General features: G+C 56.6%; 1 protein-coding gene across 1 annotated transcript; it reads left to right on the plus strand.

Annotated features, from left to right (window-relative positions):
* The first annotated feature begins 7,411 nt into the window (after nucleotides 1–7,411).
* Nucleotides 7,412–9,210, plus strand: LRRC26 (leucine rich repeat containing 26). The gene is made up of 2 exons (XM_015831668.1): nucleotides 7,412–8,275; nucleotides 8,802–9,210. The coding sequence occupies exons 1-2, from the start codon at nucleotides 7,573–7,575 to the stop codon at nucleotides 9,032–9,034; spliced, it is 936 nt and encodes a 311-aa protein (XP_015687154.1). The 5' UTR covers nucleotides 7,412–7,572; the 3' UTR covers nucleotides 9,035–9,210.
* Nucleotides 9,211–10,187: the final 977 nt, after the last annotated feature.

Here is a 10,187-nt window from a genome sequence, read left to right on the forward strand (position 1 = left end):
TTTCTCACCCAATTGTTGCTGATGTAAAAAGAGAGTGGGGGGGGAGAGACTGGGAGATGTGCCTAAGCTTTGTGCCACTCTGCAAGTGATGAGGCTCAACCTGTTGTGCAGAGACCGGGGCCAAAGCTTGGTGTTCTGACCTTTCTTCAAGTTGCAGAGGCAAAAGGTGCTTCACCCCGTTCACCCTCTTCCCCTGCAGATGTGAAGCTGCCCTCATTTAGGGAGAAGTTGCTCATTTCCCATCAGGACGCTGCTCCCGAGCAGAGGCATGCGTCATTGCAGGAAGCGGAAGATGCTTGCTACCTGCAGAAGGAAGGCTGTACGGGGCTCCTGAGCCTGAAAGGAGCTCATTACACGTTGGCCGGGACGGTGCTGGTCGACAGCCCTGGCTCAGGGGCTCTCCTCTCTCTGAAGGCAGGTCAGTTCCTCTTTGTCTCGAAAGGCAGGGCGATGGGCTTCTCTCCTTTGACATTTCAGGGTTGTCCGTGCTGCAGAGAAGAGCCCTAGTGGATCAGGCAGGCAGTCTGTCCAGTCTCCTGATTCCAACCTGTCCGCTGAGATGCTCTCCGGAAGCCCACAGACAGGCCCAGGAGCAAGAAATGGATCTCCTGGTTCTTTCTTCTCAGCAGGTGGTCTTCAGAGGTAGCCTGAACATGGCCTTCCTTGGACAGCATGGTTGGTGGACACTCATCATAAAAAACTGTAAAGCTTTCATTGGTTGATCAAACCAAATTTGGCCCACCTAGCGCACACGGCCAGGCAGAGAGGTGGCTCTGAAGGCTACTGGCTGGCCTGGAAGGGTCTTCTTTGCTAGAGGGAGGACCATCCCCGAACAGCCTTCCTTTGGCAGGCTTTGGTGCATTAATTTGAGCGGTAAGCCCTGCGTGCTCTGCAGGAAAACCCATAGGTCGCCAGCATCTTCGGCTTCCTGCAACGACGCATGCCTCTGCTCGGGAGCAGCATCCTGGTGGGAAATGAGCAACTTCTCCCTAAACCATAGTCCTTCAGAGCCAGTAGCAGGTTGCGGTAACCAGGGTGGCTCTTTAGAAGAAACCCGGGTCTTCCTTCTCTGGAAGGGCCGGGACTGCCTTTCCCACCTTTCCTCTCCTTGCAGCTTGCTCCCCCGGCTTCTGTGGAAAGCGCTGCCAGGGGCGCTGCTCCCCTTGCCTGAGCACGCGCACCTGCAACCCTCTGACTGGCCACTGCGACGGCAGCCTGCGCTGTGTGCATCGCTTCAGCCCGTCCTGTCTTCACGGTAAAGTGTGCGGTTTTGTTCTGTGGTTGCATTCATTAAAGGTTCACAAACGCACCCATCCCTTACATCGCAGGTCTAAATATCTATTCAGGCGATGTACAGCTAAATTATTAACCCAGTTAATGTTTCCCTTAGGTCTGGTACATTCCAGATGTCCGAGGGGTCCCGGCTGGTGGTTCTGGGGCGGACATTGCTACTACGTGGAGGAGCAGGGCAGCAAGAGCTGGCAAGAGGCCAAGGCTGCCTGTCAGGCCTATGGCGAAAATGTGGCCCTCCTGGTTCTGGACAGTGCCAAGGAGAAGGTCAGAACTTTGGGATGTCTCTTTCATGGGGGGGAGGAGAGGGCGGTGGCCAGGCAAGGCAAAGCCTCCCCCCCTTGCGCCTGGCAGTGAAACAGGAGATGCTTTCTCAGCCCTGCTGAGCATTCTCTGCTCAAGCTGCATCCTCTTGGTTGCACGGCTGTTGGAACAGTTTTATGAATTAACAGTGTAAATACACAAAGATACTTAAGCACAAACAAGCAGGGAAGGCATAAAGGCAGGCCAGGCAGACTGCTTTGAACAAGACGATGGTTTGCTCTCTTGATCCTTGAGCGCCAAGCTCGGTCTGGCTTTTCCTCCCCTTCGTGCCAGCCTCTGGCGCAGGCAGCCTGAGCTGCGAGCCTTCCCAGGGGGGGACTGAGCTTCTCGGCCTCTGGGGAAAGAGCACAGAGCCGTTCTTTCCCCCTGATGGCCGGAGGCTTGAGAGTGAGGGGGTCCCTTCTCCCTCACAGGCCTGGGTGGCAGCCATGGTGCAGAAGGGCAGCTGGACAGGGCTGAGTGATGCAGACGGAGACGGAGTATGGCGATGGGAAGGAGGCCCAGTGGATAGCCTCTCTCCACCGTGGTGAGCGCCTTGGGGCAGGAAGTTGTTTTTTGGTCGTCTGAAGCTGGGGCTCCTCCCTGTTGCTCTGCTTCTCACTCCAGATCTTTTCCCTGGGCTCTTGGAGGCCGCCTCGTCCACGCTCCCACCCCTCTCCTCCCCTCCCCCCCCCAGGATCTGAAGTGGCCAGTGAATCTTTCCTTCCACCTGCTGAGAAGCAGAGCGAAAAGCCACATGTGGCGTCTGTCCGCACCTCATGGATTTACCACTTCCTGTCAGCTCCAATCCCCAGCCCACCCACCCCCCGGGAATGGCACCTGCCGTTCTGTGGGATCTCCAAGCCAGGCGCAACCCCGCTTGCTTCCCCTGTTAGGTTCCCTGGAGTGCCCCTTGTGACCGGAGGCTGCTTAGAGATTCGTCCTGGGGGAGACCCGGATGTGGCTGCCTCCCCGTGCTCCCACCTCAGGCCCTGGGTGTGCGAGGGGCTCTGGGGTAAGTGGCTGGCTGGGCTCTGGTGAGGTCGAGGCAGTCAGGGCCGCCCTACAGCCCAGGCGGAGGGGTCCCGCGGTGACCGTGCCTGCATCACAGGCCGGCTCCCCATCAGCATGCCAGGGTGGGGACTTGGATTGGCTGCACTTCCTTTGGTGAGGAGGAGGGTGAGGACCAGTCAGCCAGTGCTTGGGAAATAAGAGGGCCGAAACATGGGCTTGGCGGGCATCCTCAGCACTGTGGGTGTTTTCTTTACTCGTGCCCCTTTGGGGTGGCCTCTCTCCTCTCTGGCTCAGCACCCCGGAGTTCCTGTCCAGCAGAGCCCGGCTGGAGCTACTGGAATGGCAGTTGCTACTTCTGGGACTCGTCCTCTGCTGTTGCCTGGCCAGAGGCCCAGGAGGCCTGCTGGAGGTTCAGAAAGACGGAGCTGCTGTACCTGACCTCACTTCAGGAGATGGTACATTCTAAACATCCCTCCCGTGCCAAACACTCTGAGGGGCTTCTGGGGGGCTTCTGCAGGGGGCTCCCTCTCCCTGCGCAAGCATGGCCCCTCTGGCGCTTTGGGAAGAGTTTCCCCTTTCCCCTTCCTCCTCCCAGGGGAGCCAGTCGGAGAGGAGAGGAGTAGCTACTGGCACATCAGGTTCCCACCGGGGAGACCTTGGTTCAGGGCACTTTGGGCCAGGGGGTTCTGGCAGGGGGCGGGGGAAGATGAAAGCTTCTGCTCCTGGAGGATCTGGAGACCGTGGATCCCTTTTTCCCCCATCCATCCATCCATCCATCCATCCAGGACTGGGTGCGTTCACACTTCCAAGGCGCTTTCTGGACAGGCTTGAATGATCAGGAGGAGGAGTCGGTCTTTCGCTGGACAGCCCTGGAGCCCCTCACCAAGCAGGTGGCCCAGTAAGTGGCCATAGGACTGGTGTGCTTGGGGTAACTTCCTTCCCTGGAGCGAGTGTCCTGCAGCTAGACAAGAGCCCCTAATGAGAGGCATCCATCAGGTTCTGGCAAGCTACTGCACCCTGCTCAGCCCCTCCCACCCCAGTCACCCCACTGCTGCCACATCTTGCCGGCTTGTGCTCCCTCCGTCAAGGGGTGCTCCAGGCTGGGTGCCAACCCTTGTGACCCTTTTGCTCTTCTGCATGGAACAGGCACTTGCGAGACGACGTGGGAAACGGAGGGCGGAAGGACTGTGTGTGGTTTGACTCGGCAACTGGGCTTCTGCGGGATGCCAGCTGTGGGGAGGGGAGGCCCTTCCTCTGCAAGAGCCCTGAAGGTGAGCGGTGATGATGGGTGTGGGAAGCAGAGGCGCTCTTCCGTCCTTCCCCTGCTTGCCTTCTGCTCTCCCTCTTGGCTTTCCTGTGTGGTTGCGACCCAGAGAAGCTGCCCTGGGTGGGCTGCTCAGTGGGGGCTCCAGGTGGGCCTTTTCCAGGGTCCTTTTGGCTCACTCGGCTGCTGTTGTGAAACCTTCCCAAACTTCAGAACGTCTGCTAAGTTCATGTTTATCTTTGCATCAGGGTTTCCAAGAACTGTATTTATGTTTTGTGAACAACTTTAGCTGTTTCTTCTTAGTTTTGGAAAGCAAAAGCTATTTTTTTTAAATGGATAGTGAATAATTTTTCAGTGTTCCACAAGTTGGCTGATCTGATCCCCTCTTGTGTTCCCTTCCTTTCCACCCCAGCCACAGAGTGGTTTGATCAGTGGACTGGCTACGGTGTGGCAGGAGAGCCGTCACTGCTCTATCCCTCTGCAGAAACCCTGGAGGGGGCCAAGCAGGAGTGCCTGCTGGAGCGCCCCGTGTGTGTGGCTGTCCTGGAGACAAGGTCCGGCTTCTACCTGCTCAGCAGCAAGGGTGAGGCCAGCCCCAAAGCAGACTCGGTGCTTCACGTGTGGACCAGTAAGTGTGTCTGAGTGGGCACCCGGGCGTGAGCAGAGGAGGGGCTCCTTCAGAGAGGAAGCTCTGTGTTCAGAGGCATACAGTTTCCTCTTTCAGTGGGGAAAGGAGGCGTCCCATTTATGAGCTTCTCTCTCAGGTCATGGGTGAACGTGCTGCCCGAGACCAGGTTTTGATCCCCAGGCCCCACGGAAGTATCACAATTCACTGTGAGGCTGTACGTGCCGCCCCCTCCCCCGGGCACATGGACAGATTTGCCTTCTGATGAGGGCCGGCTTGCCCCAGAACGTCCCAGCTTTAACTCAGGGGGATTCTTCTTCGCTGGTGTTTAACCAGGTTGTAATACTTCCTGACATAAATTGATGTTAACAGCTTCACCAACTGAGTTTGGTATATAGGCCTAAGAGCTGTTTCAAAAGATGTAGGGACTGACCTCCTTGTCCTTCCTCTGCCATTTTGCAGTTCTCCTCTTGCCCTCAGCTTCAGAAATTTCTGACTGCTTGAGAGTCATCTGAAAAGAAAAATAATGGATCTCATCTGATGTGGGTTCCGCAGTTGCCACAGTCGTCCCTGTGTTTTCCAGAAATGGGGCTGGGGTCTTGGTGCACTTGCCCATCATGCCTGGCTCTGCTTTCTTTCAGTTTGCGCGGAAGGGTTTAGTGGCCTGGCCTGCCACAAGTCCTCAGCAGGCGCCGCCCGGCCAGCCTGCGACTGCAGTGGCACGTTTGAGACAACGGCAGAGAAAGGTGAGGGCCCAAGGGGGCCAGCAGAGACCCAGTGAGCTCTCCGGCCAAGGCAGCTGCTCTGGGATTCTCTGCCGTCTTCCTGTGTGTCTGGAAAGCAGACAGCGATGAGGTAAACATTGGTGTTTATTTCCAAAAGGACTAGAAGTTCTGCTCTTCTTCCCACCCAGCCCACGTATTGAAAGCCCGGCTCTGTGTTTCTCGCATTGTGGTGGGAAGGGGCTTCCCTGAGGAAGCTGAGGTCCTTTTAGGAAAAGGGAATTGGGGTACAGCTTCCGCCTTTGGCTCTTAGATGCCACCAGCTCTGCCGTGTTATCTTTCCAGAAGGTCTTTACGCTTTCTTCCATCGAGTAAAAACTATTTCCGTTGACTTGGTATATCTGGGTCCCACCAACAATACACCCGGGAAGATAGGTAGATCTTGTTTATTTCAATCAATTTATTTGGAGAAAATAGAAGCTGCCAGCCCCAGATCTCTTTAGCCTGCTTGAATAGGAGGATGGCCGGGAATATGCCCGTCCCTAAGCTGGCCGTGTGGTTCATCTTGCTGCAGTTTGTGGCGTCCCTGTACAGACCTGTGTGGAAGATTGTCAGCAAATGACTCCTCGGACTAACTGCTCCCTTTGCATCCCTGTCTGCACGGGTACGTTAGCTGAGGAGCATGAGAGAAAACACCCCACCATGGCGGGATCCGCTCTGTTCTGAGGCGGGATCCGCTCTGTTCAGCTAAAACATGCTGCGCTGATGCTGCTCGCAAGCCGGGCTCAATGGACTTTGCCTGGGCAAAACTGGCCACTGTCTTGCTCGGTGCCTCCCTCTGGAAGCAGCTGCTGTTGCTCTCCTGAAATGCCAACCCAGGTCCCTTTCACCTGCGGCTCCAGGCCAGAGTTTGCTATCACGATAGGATCCCCCCACCCTGTGAAAGTGGGACAATTAACCGCGGGTCCTTTGGTTTTTCCCCATGCAGAGGCCAGCTTGAGCTTTCTGGACCGTGAAGACTTTGGTCTCATCACCATGATCCAGTTCCAAGTGTCCCATTCCCTCAATCTCACGGCAGAGGACGAAAGGGACCGAGCGGTCTCCTCCAAGGTCATATACGATGACGCCAAGTATCCATGATGGAAAAGAAAAGGCCAATAAAGGCTCTGGAGGTGCTGAGGGTTGTGTTTTGGTGATTCTTCTGTTTTGTGAGACCCTTGCCCCAAAGGTGGGGGTCACTTTGTCGAGCATGAAATTATCTCTACAGTATAGAGACAAGTAGTTTCTACAAGTGGTTTTTAAGTTTGGAGCCCAGGCCCTGGGTGGTGTGTGGGCTGAGGATTCTCTGTGGTCTATACCAAATAATTCCTCTTCTCCCCCCCCCCCAGCCCCTGGGATCCCTTTGGAATTTTGTGTTTTCCTTTGTTTTCACTAATGAGACAAATATTTTAGTAAGGTGAATTCTTGGCTAATCTCGGCCTTCTCTGAAAAGGGGAGAGGAGGGGAAATAAGATTGACAGCTGGGCCAGCCCTGGGATCTACTCACCTGCCCACCTGTGAGAGGGAAGACAGGCTGCCAGGCACTCCTGCGCCTCTCTCTGGGAAGACGGTCAGGCCCCCAACGGGGCTATTTCCGGAGGGCACCTTGCCAGAGCGCCCTTATCGTTAGGCTGGTGGTGGCAGTTTGGGAGAAATTTCCCAGGGATGGCTGCTTGCTGGCTCTCTGGACCGAACCCAGCGTTCATGCACTCCGCCAGCTTTTAACAATGGCTTCCTTGTTAGATGTCACCAACAGTCTCCAGTTGCTTCACCCTGGCTGCTACAGAGAGATTTCCCCTCAGGCCAGCCCCAACGGCTGCTGCTGGTCGCTTCTGAGACTGGCCGACCCTGTGAGCTTGTGATACTTTAGGTGAGGTGCTTTTCTTGAGATCAGCACTGCCTGTTCCACCCTGGCGTGCCTTGCAGACTTTGCATCCCAGAGATGCTCCTTGGCGGGAGACGGAGAAGTGGAAACCTGCCGGTAAGTAACTTTCCTGGCACGTGTCAAGGCCGTCTGTGTACAGAATGTAGCCAGACTAGGAGGGGCAGGCATCAGGTGATTCCTTGGGCCAGGACAGCTGGGCCCATAAGGAAGTTGCCGCTTTGCCCCTTGGCACGGCTGCCTGTCAAAATATTTGCTAAGGAAGTGCAGAAGCCTGACTCAGAATTAACTACACACTCAAGAAGTTGTGCTAAAAGTTGCTCCGAACAGAGAAAGGTGTGTGTAAACCTTTGAGAGCAAAGGTTGTCGAGTGAGGAGACCCTCGCCCGTTCCTGAGCCTCCCCTTGCTTGAAGCGGGGGAGCTGAGGAACCAATGGGGAGCCTCTCCGAGGGTGGGCGGCCCGAGAGACCCGCGGCCTCGGCTTTGCTCTTGCCAGCCATCGATCGTCGCTGCTTCCCTGGTGGCCGAAGGCGAAGAGCCCTCATAGTCCTCGCCATCCTCCTCGCCTTGCCACGCTTTCCTGCTTCCGGCTGCCCAGATGTTTGCAGCTGCTCCTTGGGGAAAGTAAACTGTGTGGACCGTGGGCTGCGTTTTGTACCTCTCCAGTTGCCCACAAACGCCACCGCCCTCTCGCTGGACCACAACCAGATTGTCAGCCTCCCGAACGGCACCTTTACAGCCCAGAAAGTCTTGCTCCGCCTGAGCCTTCGCAGCAACGTCCTGGGCAGCGTTCACCGCCTGGCCCTGGTGGGCCTCTGTGAGCTGCAGGACCTGGACCTGAGCGACAACTCCCTCAGCCTCCTGCACCCCGAGACCTTCCTCCCTGTGCCAAGACTGAGGACGCTCAAACTGGGGAACAACCAGCTCCTGAGGCTGGAGCCAGAGCTCCCCGGGGCCCTCCCCCATCTCAGGGCCCTCTTTGTCCACAGCAACGCGCTGGCCTCCCTCCCGGCTGGCTTCTTGGAAAGCCTGCCCTTCTTGTCTTACCTGACCCTCGAAGACAACCCCTGGACCTGCTCCTGCGGCATCCGCCCCCTCTTCCTGTGGCTGCTGAAGAACAGGGACAAAGTTCCAGGTAAGCAGCCGGCTGGCACTCCAGGGCAGGGTAGCCGCCTTCGGTGCCTGAGCCCCTCTAGACCTCCGTGGGCCCTCGCTGTTCAGCTGAGCGCCTCAGAGATGGCGGAGCAACATGGCCGTGTCCTGCTGCTCCTTGGCTGAGAGTGCGGCGCTTTCATGCCAGTATGTTTGGGCTGTTACCCCAGAGGCTGCTCTGCCCGGCTCTGCACCCAGCCCTTCGTGGTGAAAGAAGCACCCCGGTTTGGGCTGTTTGCTTGAGCGGTTCTCCCCCCCCTTTCCCCCACCCCCTGGTCACCTGGAAAAACATTTGCAAAAGGACCAGCTCTGCTGCTCGGAACCCATTTTAATTCTGAAAAAGCAGAGCTGATATCTGTTAGTGTGCCTTTTCGAACAATCGCTATAATTTCAACCAGGCTCAGTTTGGTTTGCACACGTGGTGGAGAAATCCTCTGGGCATTTTCTCCACTAGTTCTGCAACCAAGACGGCCTTGCCATGACTGGCTCTCTGCTGCTCTTTCTTCCAGAGGCGAATTCAGTGACTTGCAAACACCAAGCGTCCCTCGCCCAGTATCCCATCGCGGCCCTTGGAAATGAATCCTTTGCACGATGTCAGGCGCCCCGGATGCATCTCCCCGGCTATGCGTTCTTCTTCCTGATCGGCCCATCTACTTTCCTGGCCAGCATTTGTGTCGGCATCCTACTGGGCTCGCTGGCAGTGGCCCGCCTGAAACTGAGGACGACAGGCTCGTGCATTTGACCAAGGGCTCTGGTGAGGGGCTCAGGGACCACCCTGCAGTAAGCAGGTTTCCCTCCCAAACAAGCATCCTTCGGCACTCTTTCCCCGTGTCTCTGCCAGCAGAACTGCAGCATAATAGCTCTAGAAATCGTTTCTGTATCAAGTGTTTTGTGCATAAAATCCCAAATCCTCTCTCAGCCAGTGGGTGGATCCTTGATTTGGGCTTGTACATATCTGTCTCTATCCAAGGAGCCAATCTAGGAACCCTGGTGTAAGAGCAGTCCATATGTGTAAAAAAGGTGGTCCGAGGGAGGAAATGCCCGTGCCTCTTTTCTGGATCCAGAGGTGGGCATGAGGGTCAGGCAGATGCTGCCACATCCTTTCCATGTGACTCGGTGGCAGACTGCATTTGTATTTCCTGAAAAGAACGGCACCCTCCTCCCATTTCTTGCAGTAAAGTGCCATGAAACAATAGTCCCTTCTATTCCCTGCTTGGTGCCTTCACAGGTTTTCCTCAAGAAGGGAGATAAGATAAAATGAAGGCTGCCAATGCAAGGAGGACTGTGGCATCTCAGTGCCCCTGGAAGCTTCTCTGCTGGGCTCTGTGCGCTGTGCCCTTTACTGCTTTGTCTGGCTGGCACAGCCAGAGGTCCCTGTTGTTCCTGATTTAGTGAGTGGCAGCCAGGAGGCAGCTGAGGGGCAGCCTGTGCTGAGGACAGAGCCTCTTTGAGGATGCTTCCCAATGGGCAGAGCAGTGCTGGAAGGAAACATCTGAACACCAAGGTGGGTTCCCCTCACCACACCCGGCCCTTATGAAACACGCTGCCCATGATGCGCAGGCCCAGGGGCTTCCCCTTGTTCTTCCTGGGAAGGGAAAGGCAAGAGGTGAGCCAGTCCTAGTCTGGGCTGGGGGTGAGCTGGGGGGGGGGGGTCTGACCATGCCGTGTGAAGCCCAGCTTGTCAAGGGAACCGGAGGGCCCTCCGTGCCTCCCCTCCTTGCTGGAGCCTGGCCCAACAGGTACTGACTGCCCTGGAGGGACGGGACGGCTGCCGGCCATTGGCTCGCCTACCTCGGAGTGGCTCAGGGAGCAGCCCGCCTTCTAGACTGGCAGTCAGAGAACGTCCCCCTGCCTCCCAATAAGCACTTTGGTTGGGCTGGTTGGATGGGGCTATG

Source organism: Protobothrops mucrosquamatus, unplaced genomic scaffold, assembly GCF_001527695.2.
Source record: "Protobothrops mucrosquamatus isolate PMUCROS unplaced genomic scaffold, P.Mucros_1.0 scaffold_270, whole genome shotgun sequence".
Classification (NCBI taxonomy): Eukaryota; Metazoa; Chordata; class Lepidosauria; order Squamata; family Viperidae; genus Protobothrops; species Protobothrops mucrosquamatus.

Excerpts from the sequence above, each read along its gene's own strand:
- LRRC26 (XM_015831668.1), top strand. The coding sequence starts at position 7,573 with ATGGGGAGCCTCTCCGAGGGTGGGCGGCCCGAGAGACCCGCGGCCTCG. Across the intron at positions 8,276-8,801 it reads GAACAGGGACAAAGTTCCAG|AGGCGAATTCAGTGACTTGC; the intron begins GTAAGCAGCCGG and ends TCTTTCTTCCAG.